This window comes from Canis lupus, chromosome 10 (genome assembly GCF_011100685.1).
Source record: "Canis lupus familiaris isolate Mischka breed German Shepherd chromosome 10, alternate assembly UU_Cfam_GSD_1.0, whole genome shotgun sequence".
Taxonomy (NCBI): Eukaryota; Metazoa; Chordata; class Mammalia; order Carnivora; family Canidae; genus Canis; species Canis lupus.
In genome coordinates, this window is record NC_049231.1 from 964385 (window position 1) to 990084 (window position 25700).

Here is a 25700-nt window from a genome sequence, read left to right on the forward strand (position 1 = left end):
CGGCGTCCGCGGGGGCGGGACCTGAGCCGCTGACAGCGGGCGCGGCGGGCAGGATTGGACCGCCGGGCTGGGCCGGGAGGGGGCGCGGAGCTGCCTAAGTATGTGCCTGCTAACTCCGTTAACTTCCTCCTCGGCTTCCCTTCTCGCCCTCAGCGGTTCGGGGTTAGCTCTGAGGGGAGTGTGGGAGGAGGGCTCTGACCGAGGACTCCGACCTCAGAGGGCCTCGGAAGCCGGTCCCATCCTGTACCGTCGCGGCCACCGACCACTGCCTGCCCCTCCTACCAGCTGGCGGTCTTTCCTGAGGAATGCCTTTGGTCAGTGACTTAATGGCCTTAGAGGTGACGTCATGTGGACAGGCTATGATGCCAGCGCTGGCTGCCTGGCGATCCTTTGAGGTCAGCCGAGGCCACGGTATATCTTTATAGATAAAGAGACCCCTAATACATGGGGAAGGAAGGCAAAGGCGGGAGGCTGGTATCCAGTGCTGTTTACGGGCCGTCAGCTCTGCGTCCAGTGCGGGGAAGTCGAAGTCTTACAGATGCCCCTTAATATGAAGGCTTCTGAGGCCGCCTACCTGGCTCAGCCGGTGGAGCATACCACTCTTGATATCGGGGTTGTAGGCTGGAGCCCCACCTTGGGTGTAGAGATTACTTAAAAAAAAAAATCTTAAAAAGAAAAATGACAGTTTTCCAGCACAGGCCAGAACCTCTGGGTCTCAGCCACTCTAGTCACATAACCCCATGCAGCCAGTTCACCCCACATCTAGCCAGACATAAGGGCAAAAGTTGCAGACCAGCCCCACATCCAAAATCAGGCATTAAGCACCCTCTCCTTTTGTCACATCACTTCCATGGAGCTTCTGGACCCCTGCTCCTACTTGGCTGTCTTCTGTACACTCTTATCCTATGCTTGCCAGGGATCATTAAATGAACCACAGTACTAAAGTGATCTTTCATATCACTCTTGACTAACTTCTCTAGGAAGACAAGACCTCAGGACCTTTGCACTTCCTAAGAGTATCATTGTCATTGACCTAGGGGCACGGTGAAACTGGCCCAAGGACCAGGGCACCTTATCTACAAACCCCAAGCCCCAAATAAACAGTTCTTTTATCTCTTCACAGAGCAGTAACAAGATTCAGAAGTCTCAGTACCACCTAAACCAGGTTTAGATAGACCTTTTTTTTTTTTTTTAAGATTTTATTTATTCATGAGAGAGAGACACACACACAGAGGGTGAGAGAGAGAGAAAGAGAGAGGCAGACACAAGCAGAGGGAGAAGCAGGCTCCATGCAGGGAGCCTGACATGCGCCTAGACCCCGTGTCTCCAGGATCACACCCCCAGGGCTGAAGGCCGAGCTAAACCGCTGAGCCACCAGGGCTGCCCTTAGATAGACCTCATTTATTTTTATTTATTTTATTTTATTTATTCATGATAGGCACACAGTGAGAGAGAGGTAGAGACATAGGCAGAGGGAGAAGCAGGCTCCATGCACCGGGAGCCCTAGTGAGATTCGATCCCAGGTCCCCAGGATCGCGCACCCTGGGCCAAAGGCAGGCGCCAAACCGCTGCGCCACCCAGGGATCCCGATAGACCTCTTTTATAAAGAACCTGGTTTATAGCTTGAGTGGGAAAGAGAAAGAAAGCCACTATTTCTCTTCCCAAGTTACCTTGTACTTAGTTTCAGACCTACCAACCAATACTCCTCTGATTTAGGGTTCAGATAGGTAGGACTTAGGAAGGAACTTCATAAAGAAAAGCCAGGCAGAGCCCCAAAGGAACATTGACCTCAACTACCTTCTCGGTGACTTCAAAGTTCCACTTATCAATATTTGCTCCCAATTTAGTATCTTACAGATATTTCCTCCTAACCCTAGAATAGTCTGACCTGGTTTCTGCTCTCTAGTTAATTATCCACAGACACCAACCAGCTGACCAGGGGCCTGAACTCCAGTGCCCGCAAGACAGGAGGCATTTTCAGGATGAGGCTACCAAAGGGATATTAACTATTATTATTAAAATGTTTTTATTTTTTTTAAGTATTTATTTATTCATGAGAGACACACAGAGAGGCAGAGACACAGGCAGAGGGAGAAGCAGGCTCCATGCAAGGAGCCCAATGCGGGACTTGATCCTGGGACTCCAAGATCACAACCTGAGCTGAAGGCAGATGCTCAACTGCTGAGCCACTCAGGCGTCCCCAAAATTTTATTTAAGTAATCTCTGCACCTAATGTGGGACTCAAACTCACAACCATGATATCAAGAATTGCATGCTTTACCTTCTGAACCAGCCAGGTGCCCCCCACTCAAAGAGATAAATCAGAGTGGCCATAAGGGTAACCTACTTTGGAGCTCTAATGATTGGAGGGAAGGTGAGAAACAGCAGTGCTTTTGACACCGTGTCCTGGAGACTAGTGTTATGAAGGCTTTATGGGCTTGTTTTGAAGTTGTTTAGTCTTGACGTCAACTACTATAAAGCCAGTGGGAAAGCCCAGGGATCAGAAGGACTAAATGTTACTTCACAGAAGCTAACTTAGAATCTCTTTCTAAATGTGAATGGGACCTGGGGAAGAGAGAAGAAAGGGAGGACTGCTATGAATAAAGCAACCAAATGAGCATTAGGTCCAAATACAACTAAGTGCCTGAGGAGAGGGGGCAATGGAGAGAAGGCTGACAATTGAGGTCATATTGACCTTGCAAGATCCTCTTTAAAATGAAGAGGCAATGGTGCCCCCTGGTGGCTATGGGTAAGCTGGGGGTGAGGGGAATGCAATCCAAACTTCAACTTAAACTGCCTGTATCAGTAATAGCTAAAATTTATACTTACAGGGATGCCCAGGTGACTCAGCAGTTGAGCATCTGCCTTTGGCTCAGGGCCTTATCCCAGAGTCCTGGGATTGAGTCCCACATCGGGCTCCCCAAATGGAGCCTGCTTCTCCCTTTGCCTGTCTCTGCCTCTCATGAGTAAATAAATAAAATCTTTAAAAAAAAAAATGTATACTTACAATTTTCAGGTACTATATAAATATGGTACACCCATTATCTTAAAATTAATCCTCACAACAAGTCTAAGGGATGTAGGTAATAGTATCTTTACAGAGGAGGAAACCAAGGTTTAAAGTATCCAGCTAAGGATTATAGTTCATAATTGGCCAGAAGCTGTATCTTAACTACTAAGCTGTATTGTTTTTATGGTGATGAATGTGAATTATCAGCTGCAACTCAGGATGGGGACTTCTGAGTCATTGTTAACTGCCTCCTGGGCACATCAGCTCAATGTGTTCTATATTTTTGTGTGTGTGTGTGTGTTCTATATTTTTAAACATTTTATAAAATAAAAACTATAGTCTTACTTATCTGTAAAACCTTTGTACATCCATACCTGAAATAAAGGTATGAGAGACGAACATTTAGCACCTAAAGTGACCAAGGAGTAGGATAGATTTCTTCAATGAATAATCCGTCTGGAGAGATAGCTGAAAGTTGGATAGAATGCCTTTTCACTATTGATTATTAGAGTCAGAGGGCATGTGTCCAAACTTAGAGGTAGTTTTCAAACAAAAGTACTAGTGTACACAGACACTGGGGACTACATGGAGAATCCACTACAGGGAATGAGATATAACAGACCAGTGGCCTAGGGATAAGACGATCACTAAGTCTTGGCTCATGGAAGTCTTGACTCCCCATGACACAACCTCTTTGAGCTTAGTTTCTTCATCTGTAAAATGGGAATAACATCTACTTCTTAGAACTGTTAAGATTAAATAAAGTATATGTGCTTGTTATGAATATTCACCATATACTAGTTCCTTTGCCCTTCCTAGTCATCCCTGTCCTATATTTAAAGGACTCTTATCCCTCCTCTTAATCCTCTTTAACAGCATAAAAACTCTCTAAAACTTATTTTTATTTTTTGTTAAAGATTTTATTTGAAAGAGTAAGCAAGAGAGAGAGAAGCAGGCTCCTCGTTGTGCAGGAAGCCCAATGCAGGGCTTGACCCAGGACCCTGGGATCATGACCTGAGCCGAAGGTAGATGTTCAACTGACTGAGCCACCCAGGTGCCCCTAAAACTTATTTTTAAAGGACTAGATTTTCACATAATAAATTTTCTTAGTCACATCCAGATCTCATTGTATACTGTCTTTGAGAATGTTTCTTTAAGTTCTAACATTTTGATAAACTCATTTAGAAGACACCTAAAGCTTAAGGTGTAACCAGATATGTGAAGTTACTATTTGATCTGCCAAATACTGGGCTAGAATAATTTGTTGTAGGGAGCCTCCAGAAGGGTTCAGATAAATTCATGAATTCCTGTGATATGAATAAAGAGATGTGCAAACTGTATCCTCCTAACCTTCTGAAGATCAAATCAAGGAAGATAATGTCCACTCTTTCCTATGTAGGACACACCCCTGTGTAGCAATGGCAAGACTCTGGGCTGGAGAGTTAACTGCTGACCTTGACAGGCTAGGGGGACATATCAAAAGTAACTTATTACCAACTAACAGTATTTTATTAAAATTTGTAACTAATTTTCTTTCTTGTACATTAAAACAATTTCAAGTTCCCTATAAGAATACTCTCACACTTCTGATAAGCTCTCTGATGGAAGAGTAAGTTTTTGGACACAAGGCAATGGACAGAATCCTGGGTAATACAGGGGTATGAAGCATGTGAACATTATTCATGTGCATCACAGAAGAAAAAAATGGTTAGTAACAGCTGGTCTGGAAAATGGACTTGACAGGATACAGCATTTCCTATGTCTGATGAGAAAAGAAGGAATTAATACGGGGATCCCTGGGTGGCTCAATGGTTTGGCACCTGCCCCTTTGGCCTAGGGCATGATCCTGGAGTCCCGGGATCGAGTCCCACGTCGGGCTCCCAGCATGGAGCCTGCTTCTCCCTCTGCCTGTGTCTCTGCCTCTCTCTGTGTCTCTCATGAATAAATAAATAAAATCTTAAAAAAAAAAAAAAAAGGAATTAATACTAGGATCCTGAGTTTAGCTGTCAACTAATATCAGGATGCTTGCTCCAAACTAGTGCTTCTGTTAGATTTCACAGGGACTTATGGTACAAGAAGGCTTCATTGAACCCAATCACTTTGTGTGCCAGGCTTAGTGCAAGGTATTATTAAGAGAAAAAAAGAAAACAGAAGCTACTTTATAGCTATCTTAGATCAGACTGACACTTGGGAACTTTAACTTATGGATCCAATTTTGGCACTACAGAACTTCAGGACCTGTGGTATCCCTGGAACTCAGTTTTTTCATCTATAAAATGGGCAGGGTGAATGAGATGACCTCCAAGGTCCCTTTAGATTCAAAATGTTTAATTTTAAAAGTCTTCAAAATGTTTATTCAGGTATTCTCTCCCTGAGGCATTCTGGGATAGAAATGTTCCATTCCAAAAAAAAAAAAAAAAGAAAGAAAGAAAGAAATGTTCCATTCCAAACCCTGAGACAGACACACCTCTCGGGATCAGGGTGTTTAAGAAGCTCCTCAAAGAAGGTATCCTTTAGGTTTTCATCCCTGTGCCCCAGTACAGAATCTCCACACATACAAAGTGGGGACAGACTTACAGTCCAGAGTGATAGATGGAGATGATAAAGATATACTTTAGTGTTGCAGTTGGCATCAAATCTAAAAGCTTAGGCCAGCAAGCAAGGGGCTTCATTAAATAACCCTCATCTCTCCCTATCTGATAAAGCCCTTACTTTTCAGATGAGTTGATCATATCCCCTTTCTGTGTGCTACTGCTGATCCCTCCATCTGGAAGAGCAGGAAGGGAAGAATAATGCATGTCTATTATTTCTTTCAAGATCAAGCTCTGTCTTACTTTATGCTTCATTAGTATAAATACAAGAAATTTCTAGAATCCCGTACTACCATACACTTACCTATGTTCCCTTGCTTATTCACAGAAGTTCCTCTTCTCTCCACAATTATACTCTAAACACATGGTATTGAGTAAGCACTGATAAATGCTTATCTAGTTTGTGAGTCCAGCAAGAATGGAATCACAGACGGCAAAAGAATGAAAGCCTCATCAGACTCCTCCTACCTTCATGCTACACCACTTCCAAAGCTCTTCCCTCCCTTTCCTTTCCTATCTGGAATCCCCTATCTTCAAAGCCTACTTGTAAGGGTTGATTCTGGGCATGAAAAGACAACACAGTTCATACTTTGGGTTTCACAATTTTTCAGTTCATTTCAGTAAAAACATAATATAAAAGGCATTGCCACCCTCTTCCCCTCCTGGGGGTGATCCATCAAGCCTGCCAGTCTGGGCCGCTCCAGTGGTTCATAGCTCATCATGCGATATGTGCAGGGCATGGTCACATAGATCTGCAAATAGCATATAACAGTTTGAAGGAAAATGCCACTCTCATACCCATATGTGCCACTATCAAGAAAATACCCAACACCAAACAGGCACACACCAACCACCATTTTCCAGAGCAAATCCTTTTAAATGACAAAACATTCCCCCTGTCCTTTCATCTGTATCTCAGATGAGGCAGCCACAAATTCTGAAAGCTGATAAGAGCATGGAGAGGAACAACCCTAGTCCCTAAGTCACAGGTAATGGAAAGGAACTCTTGACCTAATATCAGAGGATGGGAGGTGGGGGTGGGAGGTAGAGGAACATGCTAGAGAATGTGCCAAATTCCAAAGGACTGTGAGGACAGGCAGTAAAGCGGGAGTTGTTTACCTGTTCGCTTACTACAAAGTTTGTCTTTAACATTGTCAGCCTCTCGGGAAAAGAATTCAATGAGTTCGTCCTCATATTCCTCCACAATGCTCTCACACTGTCAACCCAAGGGAGAAATGAGTGAGAGAGGGCAGCAAGAAGCCTTTTGCCTTCACCTCCAGAGAGGAGGAGGATTTTAGCACAACTTGCCATTAGGCTCTCCAATAACTCCCAATCTTCAAACACCAGTACCCACTCCCAAAGCTCACCGCAAACTTGAGAGTGCCACTGATGTCTGAATCAATTCGGATGCCCTGTAGGTCCAGTTCACTGGATTCTCCATTCCGGCCCACTACACGTACGTAGTTCTTGCGGTGCGTGGAGGGGTCAATCTGTTCCCCATACTCCTTCATCCGGTCACATACCTCCTCTAGCAGCTCTGTGAGGTGGGCCTCTGAGCGAGCATAAGGCACCTAGAAATGTCCTCAGCCTTGGGTCACATTCTTCTACGTCTGTACATCAGTAATTTACATCCTTACTTTTCCTTCCAAATCTAGTTCAACCAACCTATTCTAAAAAGCCTTCCCTAATTAAAAACAATAGTTTATTGTATAGTTCCTAAGTACTTTCAAATATATAATCTTATTTTACCTCACTATACAATCCCAAGAAATAAAACAAGTGTCCTCGGCTACAAATTCCAGATAATCCTAGTCACCTATGTGTCCTTTCCCCTTGAATTTCCTTAATTCTTTTGGGTGTAAGCTAATTGAATTTCCTTAATTCTTTTGGGTGTAAGCTTTTCTTTCTTTGTATTAAATAATACTAATATCTGTCCTCAATAGGAGCATTAGTGAGATAGTGTAGGCTTTGAGAATAACAATTATTAAAGCATCTCACAAACATCATAGCCTTAACTTTTCTTTACAGATGCTCACTAGATACAGCTTTGTATATTTGCTATGTTTTCCACTAAAACATAAATTTCCTAAATACAAGGATAAGCCCTCCTTTTTTTTTTTTTTTGAATGAATGTTTGTATATATACGAATTGTGCCACAGTAAAAACTGAGTGACATGAATTAAGGATGTGGAGAAGGGGATTGATTAGGGTTTGCTAACTACAGCAGAAATAAAGTATTAAGGTTTGGAGCCAGGAAGCAAGCACATAGAGTATAAGCCTCTAACCTCTTACAAACGAGACAGCCCAATCTTTTAGATACCTCTCTGGGTCAATGTTTTCTTCACTTCTATTAAACCAAGGTCCTTCTAAATTAGTTGACTTCTCATTCAAAGTCAGAGTGAGCTACTTTATTTGGGGGAGCAGTAACAGTTACCTCCACCACTGACTGGCTGCCATCTGGATTGATTCGGAAAGAGCCCATCTGAATGGTCTTCTTGGGATCCACCTGGGCAATTTCCCACTCTAGTTCATCCACCAGAGCCCTGCAAGCTGGTGTGAGGGGAGGGAAAGGAGGAGGGAGGAGGGGAGAAAGGAATCACCCAGGGATTTCCATTCATCCTTCTCCCAGACCCTGGATCTCATGCTCTCCCAAGGCTCTGTCTTCCCACCCTCCTTCTCACTTTTTCTCTTTGTGCCCTTACCTCCACAGTGTAGATCCTGGCTCCTCCGGGCCCAGGCAGTTCCCAGCAGGGCCCCCAGAAGCAGGGCCAGACAACCCCAGCCTTTCATCTTTAGCGTGATGGGGTGGCTCCACCTGGGTTTGGGTTGGAATAAAACATAGGTGTGAGCAGCCGGCTCCATTCCCAGTCCCAGCAATCCCTCATCCCGAGGCCTACAAAGATCGCACTGTGACTCTGGCTCTCTTTTTCAGGAAATGGCCAGGGCACAAAGGGGCTCCTGTGTGCCCAGCGCTAGAGGGCTCGGCCTCCCCCTCCAAACTCGGGGCTCAGCCTCAGACACTGTGGTGACAGGTGAGGCCCCACTTGTCGGTCCTTCAGCTTCGGCCGCGGGGGCTCCCAGGGTGACGGGGCAGCTGCGGAGCGGCGGCGGGCGAGGAGCGGGGCGGCCGACTGCGGCCGGGAAGCGGCGCGGCGGCGGGCGGGAGAAGAGCGCTCGGCGACCGGCCTACGTGCAGCCAGCAGCGTGGATGCCCGCGCCCGCGCCCCCGCCTGCTGCCTACTCCCGCGCGCACCAGCCCCCTTCTCGGGACGCCGCCTCTGCCCTCGCTCCGGGCCACCCCCGACTCTCGGTGCCGCTCGCAGCCGTCCCACCTCTGCTCCCGGGGCCGCCGCCGTGGCCCAGGCGCTCCAAGACGGCCGCACTCGCCCTTCGGCGCCGGACCCAGCACCTGGCGGCTGGGGAGCGGGCTGCCCAGGCTTCCCCGGGGCGCGCCGGCTCTTCCCGGGTACGTCCGCCCCGGCGACTGCCGGCCCCGGCTCCCCGCGCTCTAAGCCGGCGCCCAAGCGGGGTCCGGGGCGCGGCGGCGCGAGCCCCACACCGGGGACCGACCCCACACCCGCCCCTCCAAACTCTCGCGCGAACAGGCAGCTCCGGAGCGCCTTCCCGGCCGCGAGGACCCCGGGGGCTCGCAGAAGGACCCAGACTTGCGTGGCGAGCAGCTCCACGTGACCACCAGGGGTCAGCCGAAGAATAGGAGTGGCCGGAGCACGGCGGGAGCGCGGCGTGGCGTCGGCAGGCGCAGGGCCGCGCGCCGGGCCAGGTGGGCCAGGACCTTCCCCGAGAGGTGCGCGGTCGGCGGGCGACCGCCCTCGTTTCAGGTCAGCAGACTACATCTCCCAGGAAGCACTGCTGCAGCACGGACCCGTAGTACCAGCGGGGCTTAAGATAGCCCGAAACCTGTAGCCCGTCAGCTTCCCCAACTTTCCATCTACGCAATTAACCAGGAAACCAAGCCGCACGTCCTAAAAGAATCCAGCGTTAGGGTCCTCGGCAGCCACAAGGAAGACCTAACATCGTCCAGGAAAGACACACTTCTATTTCTCCAATATCCTCGACCTTGAACTCCAGAGCTTCACCTTCATTTCTATGTGGGAACTTGAAAAGTTTTTGTTTTTGGTTTTTTTCCCAGTTGTTATAGAAAACCAACACAAAGAAAGAAGAGGAGGGCTGAAGTTAGAGCATCCCATACTCGCAGGTCTCTAATGACATAGATGACAGCCAATAATATTTTTGATTTTATTTTATAAAACATGCAGTTTAAAACAAAATTTTAAAAAATAACAAAACTTGGGACAGGAGAGTGGATGGAAGACAGATGCTTCTCAGCTGTCAGCAGGAGTGAAGCCAGCAGCCAAGCTTTGTCTAGGACCCAAAGGGCCTTTTGGCAATGATGGTGTTGGCAACACTGGTTTGCTAGGGCCACCGACGCTCTATGTCCTGGCCCCTCCAGGCATCCCTCAAACAGTCAGAGACGTGAGCTGTCTTAAGTTACTGTTGTAAGCCTGTCACTGTCCAGGACTTCAGTCCTTTCCTTAGCCAACTAGGAACCAAGAGTACTGGTTCTCGGAGTGGGTTGTTTGTTTGCCTGGATATTAATTACCCAGGATATTTATTGAGAATACAAATTACTTTCCATTTGGGTCAATCCTAGACTCTTTTTCTGGCCTGCTATTTTGCAAAGGATGAAAAAGGAATCTGGCTCCTCTTCCCTTTGCAACAACTCTGCTGCATTCCAGTTCTATTAATAGCACCATCTGTAGACCCTGAGCAGGTCCAGTTCTGGAAGCAGATAAGGTAGAGCCAACTTGGGAAGCCATCTCCTGGTTCTGGGGCCACAGAACTTCCACAGAAGGGAGAGGGCGTAGTTTGCTGGGAGAAGGTGAGGTCAAAGCGCCAACACTGAAGAGAAGACAGCTGCATCTGTCAGACAAAACCAAGAGCGTTGACTTTTAAGGTGAGTGGAGAAAAAGCAGAGCAAACCTGTGGCAAACATTTTAGAACTGGGCAAGAGGAGGTTAGGATTAATGGAGAGTTTCAATCAAAAAAATTTATTTTACTGAAGATTAAGTGCTTTGTAAACTTTTGAGTGCTTTACAAATATAAGGTAGGGGTGGTACGGTTGTTGACATCACTATGATTGTTATTATAATCGTGGGCATAATCTTCATATACGCAATCAAAACCCACCCTGTCCCATCCCAGGTCTTACTCTTGGGACTTGTCTGGCCCTCAGGTTCAGGCACTTTCCAGTCCATCTTCCGGCCCTTCTCATAAAGACCCTTGAGCACTTTGTGGAAGGACTCAGGCTCAGTGCCATTTTTGCTTAGCTCCAGATATTTTCGGTAGAGCTGAAGGGCTGTGCGGGCATCCTCAATACTGTCATGGGTTTCCCCTTGAATCTTCAAGTCTACGGGAATTAGAGGTGGAATAGTTTGGGACCTAGCAAAGGAAGATAAGAACATGTCCCCAACTCACATCTCCAGCTCCCAATAAACAATGAAAAACTTGACTACCCCTGCAGGAAAGAGCCAAACACCATCCCTAGTGCAGAGGAATACTGAAGCTACTTAAATCCATTAGTAAGTCTTACTACTCAGGGCCCTCCCTACTCCTTTGACAACTCCCAACATTTTTTCCTGCTCTTAATGAGCACTACAAGGACCTACAAGGTACACCAACTCACCTAAAAAGTACCAAGCAAGGAATCGCAGGGAAATCATTCGTTTTCGGGGCATATGAAAGAGATAGACAGTGTCAAGGACTTGGTCCTTGGGCACCTGGCAGAGATAAAAGAGTGGGAGACTGAAGGCAGGCGATCTGTAATTTCCCATTCTCCAAAAACACAATATATACCCTAAAGGGCCCACATTCACAGTCTTAACCCTGCCCGAACCATGAGGTTGATGACCCGGAAGTCCTTCTGTAGACCGTGACCCACAAACTTGACTCCAATGTCTATAAGAAAACGAAGCTTTAAGTAGGTAGACTTGAGAGTTGTCAGGTGCTTAGAGGAAATCTTGGCATCTAGGTCTCCTGGCTTTATCCCCGAGTACTGAGTCAAGTAATCCACCACCTAGGCATAGAGAAAAGGATAAGTCGCTCAGGAACTGAAGGGCAGAGTCTCTTCCTACGCCTCTTCCCTGGGTTCTAGAGCACTCTACATAAGCACAAGGTCTGTCTCACTTGTGAGACTCTGGTCTGTCCATATCTTAATACCTGTTCCTGGGTAGAAATGTAGTCATCAATGAAGGGGATACCCTCATTGGGTCCTTGGCCTCGAACACAGGTAATCCTCGCTACTGACATCTGGCTTGGTTTGATGGTAGACTTGGTGCCATCACTGCGTAACTCTGCTTCCTCCTATGTGAGAAGAGTTGATAAGGAAATCAGAGAACTGCTTATGACTTCTAGTATCTTCAGAGTTCAGGTCTAACACCACATCCTTTTGGACTTGATTACCTCATTAAGGGTGACAAACTCAGCATCCAGGCCCACCAGGTCCCCAACCTGTGGCATCTCATTCAGCATCAGTGGAATAAAAGTAGTGTGTGTTTTCCGTTGCTTCCGTGCTAGTGAGGCTTCAGCCAGCAGGACACTGGCTTCAATAGGGTTCTTGACTGGAAGGGAAAATCCAGAAAACATAGGGCTGGGGATAGGGAAGTAACCAGGGGAGGGAAACCCACAATGGCTGACCAGAGACTGGGTCTACACTGTGACCCTTCAATAATCAATGAATGTGAGTAAAAAGATCATGTCTGATAAACAGATAGATGGAACACATCAACACTATTAAGAGAGATGCTAAGAAAAAAACAAAAAAGCAGAGAGGAAAGAGTAAGCCGTGGACTTTAGCTTAAAAAATCCAGAAGAATAAAGTTGCAGGGAAACTATGTCTAAAGGCACCAAAAAGGAACTTAGTAAGGAGCTAATCTCCAAAAGAAGGAAGCTTCACTTGGGGAGAAGAATGGTTAGACTCAAAATCAAAACCTTAGCCATTCTGATCAGATTTCCCCCTAGCACCTCTTCACCAATATACCTCAGGATCTCCAGGTTCTAATTTTAAGGCCTGATGAACAGGAATCTCTTTAGTATCCCTGGAAATAGTGAACACTGTTACCTATCCTCACCTTAACAAGCTCTCTTTCTAAAGACCAATTTTTTTTTTTTCCCTAAAGACCAATTTACACTGCCTACACCCTTCAGTCTATTCTGTATCACTTACTGTTCAGGTTGTATTTGGAATTAAGATTCCTTTTGACGTAATAAAGGATAGCAGGCACTTTCCAACTCATGTCAAACTGCACAGCTTCATGCTATAAAAGAAAAAGCACTTAATGGCCTATGTATATGCCCCCTTTTCCTTTTTTCCTAGCCAGACAGAAGACAGAAATCAGATGCTATTTTTAATTCTGCTAATGCTTTTTATTCTTGAGGATCCATCCCTCCCTCCTGAATCTGCCTGGCATTCTCTAGGGCACTGAGGATGAGAATGCTAGGAAAATGGGAGATAGAGAAAATGGAATGTGTTACAACTAACCTTATCAATAGGTTCAATAAGAAAGTCATTGAAGAGATACCACTGCTGGTGGGTAACACCCTGTGGAGAAGATACAGAAAAAAAGACTGATGCCAAAGTGACAGCTGGACCACTCCGGCTCAGACCCGGGACACCACTGTGGCTACCACCAGGAGTGTCCCTGCCTTGTGTAGTCTCACTCACCTCCTTACGCTGGTGGTAGGTCTCTCCAACTTTGATGTGAGCCACCAGGCTGCCCCCTGTGCGTGAGTCCAGGATGTGTACCACAGTAGCCATCAGGTCATACACATAGACACCATGCTCCTCCTCTGCCCTGGCTGGGCCCCACTGTGAGGGGGGTACCCAGGCTGCTAAGCTAAGTTTAAGGATGGGGAAGGAAGGGGAATGGGGATGGAGGGCAGGGAGTTTGGGGAATGATGGGGGACCAGGGTGGGTTATCTCCATCCTAGCCCATCTATGATTCTCAATACTGAACTGAGTCACTCTGGAAAAGCCCACAACTGGTAAATACGTGGCTTTATGCCCTTCCTTTTCCCTATACCAAGTTCCATCTACCCCTTGTCCTGCTTCTGTCCCAACCTTCTCTCCCTTATTCCCCTTTCTCTACCCAGTTGTTCAACAACCTGTATCTCATCGCCATCAGTCCAATTGCAAACATCCAGCCCTTTGTTCTTGGTCATCTTCATGCGAATGGAGAAAGGAAGCCAGACGTTCTTCAATTCCTCAACGGAGGAACACATCAGCATACCCTCTGGACTCCCTAGTTCTTTCCTATCAGGACAAGAGAATTAGAAATTTGTTCTGAAATCTAGCCAGTGACAAGAGGAGCCACAGGGTAGCTCAATCCTTTGACTGCACCCCCAAGTCAGTACCTACCAATCAGCCAAAGTAAACTCTTTGTTTTTGGAGATTTCCCCACCATGCTTCTTTATGGCCATCTTAAAGGCAACCTGAACACAAAAGAAAAACTGATTTCCAGGGTGCGTGGGTGGCTCAGTTGGTTAAACGTCTGACTTTTAAACCTCCGACTCTTGGTTTCAGCTCAACTCATGATCTCAATGTCATGGGATAGAGCCCTGAGTCAGGCTCTGCACATAGCAGAGTGCGTTTGTCCCTTTCCCTCTGCTCCTCCCCTTCCATGCACGCACATGAGCGCTCTCTCTCCCCCTCCATCCCTTAAATGGATACATAAAATCTTTTAAAAAAATCTGATTCCCCAGAACATTCATCATAAATGGAGCACAGAAGGGAGAGAAAATGAAAAAGTACACCTAAAGCTCTGCTTCCAGACCTGGCCCTTACCTCAGCCTGCACTCTCCAGAAATCAGCTTCTTTCAAGCTGTTCACCTCACAGTTGATGACAAGAATATCTGGCAGATGGCGGATGTTGCGGGTCTGAATCTGAGAGAGAGAAAAAAAACAACAACCAAGGAATGGCAGGGAGCCTACGGGACAGAAACCAGGACAGGAAGAGTAAAACCTGGACCTGTGCTTTCAAACTGAGGTCTTCCCACTCCCTAAATCCCTGATGGCAGCGCTGACCCAGCTAGTCCTGGAGGCGACCACAGGCAAGTCAGTCCCCAACATGGGAGGACTCACCGTGGGCTGGTACTTCTCACAGTTGTCACACCAAGCCTGTGTATTCTGCTCCAGGCAGATGCTTCGCTTCAGCACCTGAGCAAAGTCACAACTCTTCCCGGTTTTATCTGAGGAGAAACTGGATGCTTCACTCTACGTTCTTCCTTCGGCCCACTGTTAGCCCCCCAACACCCTTTGCTTGATGTTATGGGACATCTGGGGGAGCCTTCCCACCCCAGCTGCAGGGTATACCGCTGGTGCTACCCTCGGGGTAGGAGAGCGTGAAGAGCAGGGTGGATGAGGCTCGCACGGTCTCACTGCCACAGCGGCAGAGGCTGCAGTTCTCCATCTCACAGCTGAACAGCTGCCCGATGACAGAGTCCCCCGATGAGCAAAAGCTGCTAAGAGTGGGGAAGGCAACGCATGCACATGGACGCAGTTAGGAGACCCTCTAAGTCACAGAGGGGCCTGTCACATGGCTTTCACTGTTCATGGCCTGATTTCATACCTGCCTCCGGCACCTCGATAAGCCTGGGGTACTTCGAGCTCCTGCATATCCTGATGCAGCTGAGTAAGAATGAAGCGATTCCACCTCTGAATAAGCCTGGCCAGACTGCCTTTGCCTGACGCCTCATCTGAGTCAGCCAGGATCAGACCAAGCGCCGATGCCTCAGGGATGGTGCGGAATGCCCGAAGAAAATTACTGCCCTGGAATCCAGGAAGTGTATTGGTAAAATGGGGCAGTTTTCTCTTTTGTGGCCATTTGCACAGCACTGTCCCTGCCTGCTCTCCACCCCCCTTCCCCTTTTATGCTCTCAGGTCTCTAGACACTGACCTGACAAGGGTCACCTCGAGAGAGATCCAACATGTGGAAGAGGAAGCCCAGCTCACATGCCAGGCAGAACTCCTTCTGGCAAAGATGGTTCTGGATTAGACAGCGGACAGGCTCCAGGAAGTAGAGCACCTGGGGGGAGAGCGAAAGAACTTGAGGCAGGAAGCCAGTATAGGGAAGAAGAAAGATAGGAAAGTTAAGCGAGCTGGTGAAGAAAGAACCCAGGGCAGGAGTCCACTGCAGGTTGGAGCGCACAGAGGAGACCTGAAGGCTGCACAGCAAAAAAGAGCAGTAGCAGAGGCCATGATAAAGTGGGCTTGGTTGGAGATGCCTAGAAAGAGAGTGGCTGTGGGACCCCAAAGAAGGACCAAGGCAGTAGGCATGTTCGAGTCACAGGCATACCCACTCTTACCTGGATCATGCAGTTACAGTAGGCATTGGGGATGTGGGGCTCTAATCCAGCAAACAGGGTCTTATTGTAGTGTTTGAAGTCAAAGTCCTCCAGCCCTAGCTTGGAGTATTTGATGGTTACCTGAGGCAGAAACAGTCTGAGCAAAATGAAGATATCCTCAGGGTCCCCTAAATCTTCACAGTAGTCATACCTTCCCCAGAACTTCCCCCCGGAGTCCAGGTGGTAGGTGAAGGCTTCTCAACAGTCCTTCAGTCCTTTCCCTTATGACACCCTTTCCCCAGGGAACCTTTCCCCACATCCCAGAGGGCTCCTTCCTTGGTATCCCCCTGCACCTTGCGGTATTTCTTAGAGATCATGTGGAGATGTGGCTCCTCTTCCCGCCCTATCGGTGACTCAGTGACCTGGCTGAAGCTGTCAAATTCACTGTCTGATTCCTTGAGTCGGTAAGGGATCTAGAATTTTTAAGAAGTAATTTTATTGGATGTCTTAATTATCTTTGGTTTCTCTCTCTCTCTCACACACACACAAACACACACACACACACACCTTTATCCCCACACTGAACCTTCTAATTTCATGGGGTTTTCAGCAGCCACTGCTTCCTTTTTATTCCTGCTGCCACCACCCCACCTCATCTTAGCTGGACAACTAAGATGGCTTCCACACCAGGCTCTGCACATTCACTCTATCGGGTTCCCCCTAACAAACTCTCCCAAAATTTCAGTGCATCACTTCCCCCACTATACACTGGCATTCAAGGCTTCACAACCGGGCCTTTCCGACCTTAACATCTTGCGATTTCCCCACACTAACCACTGCTCTAGCCAGACAGGTCCAATCACAGTCCCCATCAGACATGCCTTTTGCAGTTATGCTTCTTGAGACCTCTGCCAACACTGATCTCTCATCTTGAACATGCTCCCGTGTTACCTTCTACTTATCCATCTTTCATCTTTCCAGCTCAGTATCTACCTTTCTCAGTACATCTTCCCCGACCACTCTGGCCCAGAGTAACACTTTCCCCAAACAGTCCCGGCACTGAATACTTAAAAACACTCCTTCAGCATTTAGCAAGAGAACTTGTCACAGACAAGTCTTATCTTTGCCAACCAAATACTAAATTTCTTAAAAGCAAAGACTGTCTTCTGTGTCTCTGAATTTCCCCTAATACCCAGCATGGTACCTTCAATTCAGTAGGCCTCAAAAAAACCTTTAATGACTAAAAGGAAAACCTGCTGAGGACCAGTAAGGAAACAAGACAGGAGAAATGCCAGGGGCTGCTGTTGGTGCTGAGCCTCTCTCCCCTGAACGTACCTGATTGCGCAGCCTGGTGCGGGGGTTGGGCGCATAGCCAATGAAGCCCACTTTCTTCATGGTGCGGAGAATCTCTGCATCCACAGGTGGCGCTCGCCTGTAATGCAGTAGAGTTCTAGGGCTTGAAGGTTGTGGTGTCTGGCCATCAAATCCCCAACCCCCAAGGAACCAGAAAAAAAGAAAATACTGAGGGCAGACAAAAATCGGAAAGGAAGACACTACTACAGGGCTTCCTGAGAAATCAGGTATCTCAGCCCTTTCCCCCTCCCTCCTTTTGGCTCAGATGCAAGGTACAACCTGGGGGCTGGCGCTGAGTTGGCGGCAGGCCAATCCGAGAGAAGCGCGTCGGTAGTGAGCGGGACAGGGATGAGGGAAAGAGGCAGCAGGTCCTGACTCCAGTCCAGAGGAGGCAGTGAGTCCACGAGACAGGGTAGAGCAAACTCGGTCTCACGGGAGTAAGGGTTGAAGGAAGGCTCAGGGGAATCAGTCCAGAGGTGCACACAGCCCTCAGAATCCCCAAAGGCTAGGGCCTGCTTGCTGGCCGATACGTCAAATGTCATTAGTAGAGGCCCCACAGGATTCACATGAAAGATGTCTGCTGGGTTGGCCAGGCCTGTGGGCTCACAAAACTGGCACTGCCCTAGAAGAGAAGAGGAAGCCCAGAGAGCCCTGGAAGCTGAAAGGGGGCCATCCTGTTATGCCCCTCCTACCCTCTTGCCCTGGTATCAAAGAAAGATGGGGCCTAAATTCATGCCTAGAGATACAAAGAATACCATCAGATGCCTTCCCATAAACCACAGGCAAGTCTGCTCCTCAGTAAAAGCAGTTCTAAAGCTGTTTTGCCTGCCTCACCTTTATCTTTTTCTGTGTTCTTCACATTCAGGAAGAAATTAAAGCTCTAATCTCTGATCCAACCTAAGTGAGACCCTGCTAGCCTGCTAAAAGGTTCCTAGTTCCTCCAACAAAGAGGTTCCTGGGAGTATAGTCCTTCTGCTGCCTAGTTCTCCTTCATAGATCAGCCCCTCCTACCCCTCCCTACATTCCTTCCTACCTGACTGGGAGATGATAGCAAGTCGGGACGTGTAGGTAGGGATGAAGCGCAAAAAGGCAGGATCCACGTGTACTTGAAGTGGTGTGATGGCACGCATCATACGCAGATCATACACCTTCAGGAAACGGTCACAGGCCAGGCCAGTGAGGCGACTAGAGAAGCCACAGGCGGCCAGCAGGTTGCCATGCACATCAAAATCTGACAGACTCCCTGAGAAAGCGTCGAACTCATGCTCCACCTTAAAAGTGCGAAGGTCTCGCAGGGAAACCTGAAGAAGAGATGCCTCAGTTATCTTCCAACACTGTCATCAAGAAAAGTACCTGCCACCTACCTAACCCTGTGAGGCCCCTGCCCAAAGAACTAAGGCTCTAGGATACAGGCAATGAAAACACAGAAAAAGCGTTAAAAAGAAAAAAAAAGAAAGAAAAGACAAGAGCTGGAAGGGACCCCAAAGAGAATTCTTGTTTATTCTTTTGCCTCCAAGGTACAATCTCATTACCATAGAAAACATGAGGCTAAAAGATAATCTAGAAGAACGTGGCTGAGGAGGAACTTGGTTGATTCCTCCCGTCCCTCCCACTACCCAGAATGCGAGGGAAAGGAGGAGCCCAAGCACATGTGTAATGAAACAGGGCCTTGTGGTAAAAAGAATTATAGAACCAAGCCACCTTGCCAGATGTGTGGCCACAGAAGAAGAAGCGATTTGTCTGTCTCATAATGGTGACTCCGGGCGTCTCGACTGCGTACTGTGGAGGAAAGCAGGAAATACCTGTGAGAATAATTCTTCCCACAGACCAAAGGAATAGAAAGGTCGCACACATACTTAGGCATGTTCACAGCCCAGCTATATCCCCGGCCCCCAGAACGTCTCAGACCTGGCCTGGGTCTTTCCTGCCCCAGGCCTGTACCTTCTGAGTCTCCTGGACAGTGTTAAGGTCAATCTCCAGTATGTGGTTCTGCAGCCCGCCAACAAGCAGAGTGCTGCTATCCGTCAGCAGGACACTGTGCATATCCTCACTCTCATCTAGCCTGTGGGGGGAGGAAAGGCTAAGGGACCTGGTTCTCAAAAGCTTCCAATTCTTTAGCCTTCCCATTCTAGGAGGGACCCTCTTTCCCAGGCCAGAGCTGAGAAGCCACTTACAGGTAATCAAATATAATGAGGCCCCCACGGGCCATATACTTGAGGTTGTTCTTGGTGAGAAAAAGGATACCATTTTCCAGGCTCTGGATCTGTCGAATGTCATCACTGCCATTGACCTGAAAGGATGAGTAACGCTCCAAGGCTGGGCCAAAAAATGAAGTGGCATGGCCCTGTGGGGGACAGAAAGATGAGACACACCCTGAACGGAAGGGCAGCGCCATCCCAGATACAGGTCAGGGAATGGATGGATGTTGCTCAGCTTTCCTCCACTCTTGCTTGGCCTTTCTGGTTAGCAGCACCTGAGGTGTAAGGCCAGGATCCAATCTAAGTGATAAAGACACTGAGAATACTATCTGTTTAATGCTTTACAAAGTACTTTGTAAACTCTACCTCATTTTATCCTCACAGTGACCCTGCTGAATAGGTAATGGCTCAGCTGGTTAGAACAATTTCAGGTCAGGGATGTGGGTCCAATCCTCCACTGGCTTACTGGCTTGCTTGCTTTTTTTTTTTTTTTTTTTTTAAAGATTTTACTTATTTATTCATGAGAGAGAGAGAGAGAGAGAGAGGCAGAGACACAGGCAGAGGGAGAAGCAGGCTCCACGCAGGGAGCCCGACGTGGGACTCGATCCCAGGTCTCCAGGATCACGCCCTGGGCTGAAGGCAGGCTCTAAACTGCTGAGCCACCCAGGGATCCCCTCCATTGGCTTTCTTATGTTCCAGTCAAGTCTTAACGTCTACCAGCCACGTGGGAAATATGTACTGTGGGTCACAGGCTGGAATAGAGAGAATGTGAAACTCATTCCACCCTTGGCTCCTATGACATCATTCATCATCATCGCTCTTGACTCTTAGCTCACATCTTCTTATGTGCTTCCGTTCAGACCACTCTTAAAAAATAGCTATCCCCAGTTCACCACTTGCTCACTTGAGTCTTCCTAGGTAATCTCATCCACTCTCAAGGTTTTAACCACCCCTGGTCTTAGACTGACGGATTCTAACTCCCTTCCCTAGCCCAAACCACTGCCTCAAGCTTCAGACTTATATATCCTAATACCTACCAAACATCGCTCTTTAAATATTCTGTGAGAACCCCAAACTCATTACATTCCAAACTAAATTAGTCAATTTTACATCTCAATTCTTCTTAACTGTATTCCCTATGGTAGCACGATCAATGTAATAGACTAAGTCACTGGTCTTCAACTTAAATCTTACTTACTTCCAAAATATTTCCCAAATCTGTTCTCACGTATAAATCTCTACAGTGCTTCATTCAGGCCTTCATGTTGTATATGAACTGCTACAATAACCTACAAACTGATCTCACGGAGTATCCCCCTTAAACTCTAAATACTGCTACCACAGTACTCATATTTGATACAAACCTAACCTTATCATTTTATTATTATTCATGACAGACAGAAAGAGAGAGAGAGGCAGAGACACAGGCAGAGGGAGAAGCAGACTCCATGCAGGGAGCCCAACGTGGGACTCGATCCCAGGTCTCCAGGATCACACCCTGGGCCGAAGGAGGCACTAAACTGCTGGGCCACCAGAGCTGCCCTAACCTTATCATTCTGGATAAAAATCTTCAATAGTGTGAAAGCTCAACTTCAAGCTCTTATAACCCTGCATGTGGTTTTTCTAGAATGTTCTCCCCCCAGATATCTCTATGGCTTCCTCTCTGCATTCTAGAGAACTTAGAATGAACATCCTGGCCTCCAGGTCTCTACTCAAATGTGCCTTTATGAGAAAGACCTTTCCCTGACCAAATAATCTAAACAGTAACACCTCCCACCCTTCATTACCTCAACCACCTTAGTCCACTTTATTTTCCTTAAAGATGCTAAACGATACCTAATATATTATAAATATATTTTGGTTGGGGACGCCTGGGTGGCTCAGCAGTTGAGCATCTGCCTTTGGCTCAGGGCGTGATCCCAGGGTCCGAGATCAAGTCCCACATCAGACTCCTTGTGGGGAGGGAGCCTGCTTCTCCCTCTTCCTGTATCTCCGCTTCTCTCTATATATCTCTCATGAATAAATAAAATCTTTAAAAACATATGTATATGTATATATATTTTGTTGTTGTTGTCTTTTTAAACCTTTTTCTAAACCTAGACCACAGAGCAAGGTCTGGCACCTAGTAGGTGCTCAAAAAACACTAGTTGAATGGAATAATGTCTAACTCTTCACCTTTATCTTCCAGTACAGTAAATCTTAATTGCTTATAGTTCCTGCACTCTGAAGTCAGTGTATATCGTCCTGGGAATGTTATATTCTATTGCTTTTGCCAAGATAGCATTTCCCCCTCTTTTCACCTGACTCCCACTCACCTCTCAGAAAAGGACTTCGGTGTCACTTCCTTCTGGAGGCCCTCTGACCCTTCTCCACCCAGTACATATTTTTATACTGGCACTTAGTCTATATCTTACCTTTATAATTAATAAGTGAAACAATTTAGTTTCTTCTAAAATATCACAAAGTTATCTGTTTATGTATCATTTCTTCCTCATTATTCTATAAATTCCTCAGGGCAAGGATTATGTTTTATTCTGCTTTATTCCCTACACCTAGCATAACATAAACACTGCCTACTGAAATGAATGTATTAACAAAAAAGGTCATTCTTTCTGATTTAAAAAAAAGCACAAATCATGCTCTATGGAAGGTAAATTAGTAAGCCAACGATAACATGTTATTTCTTACAGAATCTTGGGCTTTCTAGCATATTGCAATATAGATGCACATTTAAAAAAAATTAACATTTATAACTGCTCTTAAGAGAGATTAAAATCAGCCAGAGAAGACAAAATGACTCCATATAAGGTATTCAGAAACAGCTTGTTACATTCTATAAGTATAAAAATGGAAAACAAAGGAACAGCATTAGAGATTGGATTTGGACACCACAGACTTAACTGATGAGTACACTTATCAAGATTAATCAAAGCTTGGAATGGGCAAATAGTGGTAGAAAAATAATGCCTCTGAATCTTCTCCCTAGATCCTATGGCTCCATCCACTCCCCTCCTCCTGACTTGACTTAGAGACCCAACTCTCATCACCTCAACTCAGTTCTGCCTCCCAGTAAAGCAGCTGCCCTTGGGCTAAAGCCAGATAAAAGACCTCCAACATCTCTTTTCATCCCTTACAAAGGGGTACAGTTCTTACCCCGTGGCTTCCCACCCACAGCATCTCCTCGTGCAAGTCAAAGTGGGAGACGGAGACAGGCACACCCACTTCGGCCACCACACTGTGCAATTCAGAGTAGACACCTTCCATTATGTGTACTGACTCCGGGACAGGAAGAGCCTCCAAGGCCACCCCGTCCGGATCCAGCTCCACATTCTGTAGCAGACTTGAATTCAGGTGGGCATCCAGGACAGGGTCCAGGGCAGAATGCATGGCGGGGGCATACTCCGCCAGTCCAGGGTCCAGGCCCTCGAAGTTCATGATGACGACGGCAGATTAGACCCGTGGCACACCCTCCCTTGCAACAGGCCCTTAAGGGGCCTGACCCAACCTTCAGCAGAACAGCACCAGTGGGCCTAGAATGGACATCCTGGCCTGCAAAGGGAAAGAGGTAGCTGAGTCAGTGGCAGGCCCAGGTACTTGTATTCAGTGTGTTCCCGATTATCTGGGCAGGAGGGAGATGAGGCAGGCAGATGTGAGAATGCTAGGTAGGGGAAGAAGCAGGCAGGAAGGACATGGGCAGGGCCGGTAGGGGTGGAAGTCCCTCTTCTCCCCCAGGCCCTCTGTACTCCCCACCACCCTACTATCTAACGTAAGACTTGGCTTCCTTTCCATCTCCCTTCAGGCCTGCTCACTTGCCTGGTTCACCCCAGAACCATCAGTGGAAGGGGCAGCAACTGCGAGACAGGAGTTAGGCAGTGGGGCTAGGGTGCTTGTTTCCCAAAATTAGGGATGAGAGGTGGGGGGTTGGGAGGTGAGACCAAGAGGAGTCAGTTTCCCAGAATTCTCTGCAGTGTTACCCAGGATTCTCCAGGGATAAATAAGAACGTCCAGTTACCCACAATTGGGGCGGGGGTGGGGGGGCATGATGAAAGTGGCTAGTTACCCACAATTCTCTAGGGGACCCAGAGAAATCAATTACCCAGAATTCTTCCCCGGCAGCGGGGAGGGGAGGGATTAGGGCAGGGGTCAGATGTGTTCTTGGGATGCTTACGGGGATTGGGTCATTACCAAGATTTCTCCATGGCGGATATTTTGGAGCGCGTGGAATTAAAACGAGTAGGGGGAAAGCTAGCGCCGTCAGCTCCGCGGGAAATTCCAGTTTCCCCAATTCTCCCCCGCGCCTGATGCTCAACCAAACCCTACGGCGGGAAGGACGGCGCGTTCCCAGTCGGAGCGTCCAATCAGGAAGGGCGCGGGGCTGCCCTCGGCCAATCAGGAGCAGCCAGGTGCCGCCGGCGCCGCGGCAGACGCGTGACGCATGCGCTGGGGCCGCGGGCTACGGGCCGCCGGCGGGGACACAAGGCGCCCACCCCGCTGTGCTGCGCGTCGGCGGCGCGGCCCGTGCTCTTTCAGGCTTCCTTAGAACCGAGCTGGAGAACTGGCTGGGAAGCCGAGCTTCCGGCTCGCCGCGACTCGCGCCTCTGGAAGCGGGGCGCCTGGGGTGGAGCCCGGGGAGCGCTGGGTATTCCCGGCAGGGCCGGCGCGCGCCCTCCTCCCGCGGGGCTCGTGGCAGCCGCGCCGCCACCTCTCCCCGCTGCCCCCGAAACTCGCCGAAATTCGCCGGCATTTCCTATCATTTCCAGGCATGGGGGAGAAAACAGGAAGCGGGAGCCTGGCCCTTGGCCGGCCGGCCGCGCCCTCCGCGGCCCCGCTCGCATCCGTCTGAAACTCCCCGTCAGTGAGGCGCCGCCGCACACGCCCCGTCGTCCCGGGCAGCGAGACCCTCGCCGTGCGGTTCCCCGGCCCCGGAGCCGGCCGTTGTGCCTCGGGGATGAGCACGGCCCGCCGGGACGTCCGCCCGCCCCCACGCTCACGCACTGAGCATCGGCGGTGGTCAGGGATTCGGAGCTTGAGCTGCTGCGGGATGGGAGTTCGGGAGCGGCCTCCAGCCCGTCAGCTCAGCTTCCAAAGGACGCGTAGGGGTCCGCCCCGAGGGAAGGCTCTCACGGGGGCAGAGTTCGCGCATTCTCTCCCAATACGTGCTGCCAGATACGCTGCAAGGAAAGAACTCCAGGATTTAGACTTCTGGAACTCAGGGATCCTAGAGTCCGTTGGAAAAGTCAAAGACGGAGACAAAGACACGTTAATTCAGAGGGTCTCTCAAACTGATCTGATTTCACAGGTCCCTAGATTTAAAATCTCGGAAAAAGGGATTCCTGCGTGGCTCAGCGGGTGAGCGTCTGCCTGCGGCCCAGGGCCTGACCCCAGGGTTCCTGCACGGAGGCTGCTTCTCCCTCTGCCTGTGTCTCTGCCTCTCTCTCTGTGTGTCTCTCCTGAATAAATACATAAAATCTCTAAAAAAAAAAAAAAAATCTTGGAAAAAGATGGGTGCTGAGAGATCGGACAGTTTGCACATCGTACACTTGGAGAAATTTCCATGTTGAGGTCTCAGATTGAGAAAGGCTTCGCAGACCTATGAGAATTACATGGCGGAAGACCCATGGCAGAGACAGACACCTGGGCTAGATGAGCTGCTTTATAAAGCTGCTTCGTGTCTCCTCGCGGTGTCTAGTGTAATAGAATGATGGAGAATGCAGGATCTGAAGCCACATTGTCTGCCCCGGAATTCTGGCACTCAGATCCGTGATCTTGGATAAATTACTCATTTCTTTCTTCATCTGTAATATAGGGATGATAATAGTACCTACCTCACTGGGCTGTTGTGAGAATTAAATGGGTTAATACATGAAAAGGCCTTGCACCAAGTACTTGGCATAAAGTGAGAGTTGCGTGTATATTAGCCCCAGTATTAATTACCTAGGGGAACTTCAGCTGGATTTGGAGTTTGGGCATCCAACTGGAAAGGCTGCTTAGGAGTGTCTTGTGAATGTGATTTGCATAACGGTTGTGGCCCTGCTGACGTCAAGGGGTCACGGCAGCTCCAGGTCAGATCAGTCCTGGAAGTAGTTCCTGCCACAGAACAGTCCCACAATCACCCCACCAACCTTGCTTCCTACCCAAATCTCTGAAGCACCAGGAAGTGAAACAAAACAGCAGAGCCCCGTGCCTAC

The 25700-nt window shown here is 48.2% G+C and overlaps 2 protein-coding genes and 1 long non-coding RNA gene across 9 annotated transcripts; 1 reads left to right on the plus strand and 2 right to left on the minus strand.

Moving 5' to 3' along the window:
* Positions 1 to 116: 116 nt before the first annotated feature.
* On the plus strand, positions 117 to 14068 carry LOC111089980. Its single transcript, XR_005365285.1, has 4 exons — positions 117 to 314; positions 8535 to 8634; positions 9208 to 10577; positions 13772 to 14068. It is a non-coding gene; the product is annotated as an uncharacterized LOC111089980 (long non-coding RNA).
* Positions 6188 to 9180, minus strand: CNPY2 (canopy FGF signaling regulator 2). The gene is made up of 6 exons (XM_038549689.1): positions 8935 to 9180; positions 8305 to 8417; positions 8037 to 8152; positions 6969 to 7172; positions 6721 to 6817; positions 6188 to 6353 (listed from the first exon to the last, which is right to left on the minus strand). Exons 2-6 carry the CDS (start codon positions 8390 to 8392, stop codon positions 6310 to 6312), a joined length of 549 nt encoding a protein of 182 aa, XP_038405617.1. The 5' UTR covers positions 8393 to 8417; positions 8935 to 9180; the 3' UTR covers positions 6188 to 6309.
* PAN2 (poly(A) specific ribonuclease subunit PAN2) lies at positions 9846 to 25523 on the minus strand. Of its 7 annotated transcripts, none has more exons than XM_038549677.1 (26): positions 23698 to 23861; positions 22666 to 23061; positions 19489 to 19658; positions 19256 to 19376; positions 19016 to 19093; positions 18348 to 18615; positions 17594 to 17936; positions 17297 to 17393; positions 16315 to 16434; positions 15983 to 16102; positions 15574 to 15702; positions 15247 to 15446; positions 14991 to 15136; positions 14760 to 14866; positions 14463 to 14561; positions 14037 to 14110; positions 13784 to 13931; positions 13344 to 13487; positions 13161 to 13220; positions 12846 to 12936; positions 12083 to 12240; positions 11840 to 11983; positions 11517 to 11696; positions 11307 to 11400; positions 10833 to 11030; positions 9846 to 10543 (listed from the first exon to the last, which is right to left on the minus strand). In XM_038549677.1, exons 2-26 carry the CDS (start codon positions 22945 to 22947, stop codon positions 10509 to 10511), a joined length of 3606 nt encoding a protein of 1201 aa, XP_038405605.1. In that variant the 5' UTR covers positions 22948 to 23061; positions 23698 to 23861; the 3' UTR covers positions 9846 to 10508. The 7 variants fall into 7 exon arrangements, with proteins under 7 accessions (XP_038405605.1, XP_038405608.1, XP_038405607.1 ...); XM_038549680.1 differs by having other exon boundaries at positions 15003 to 15136; positions 23698 to 23860; XM_038549679.1 differs by having other exon boundaries at positions 15003 to 15139; positions 23698 to 23860.
* Positions 25524 to 25700: the final 177 nt, after the last annotated feature.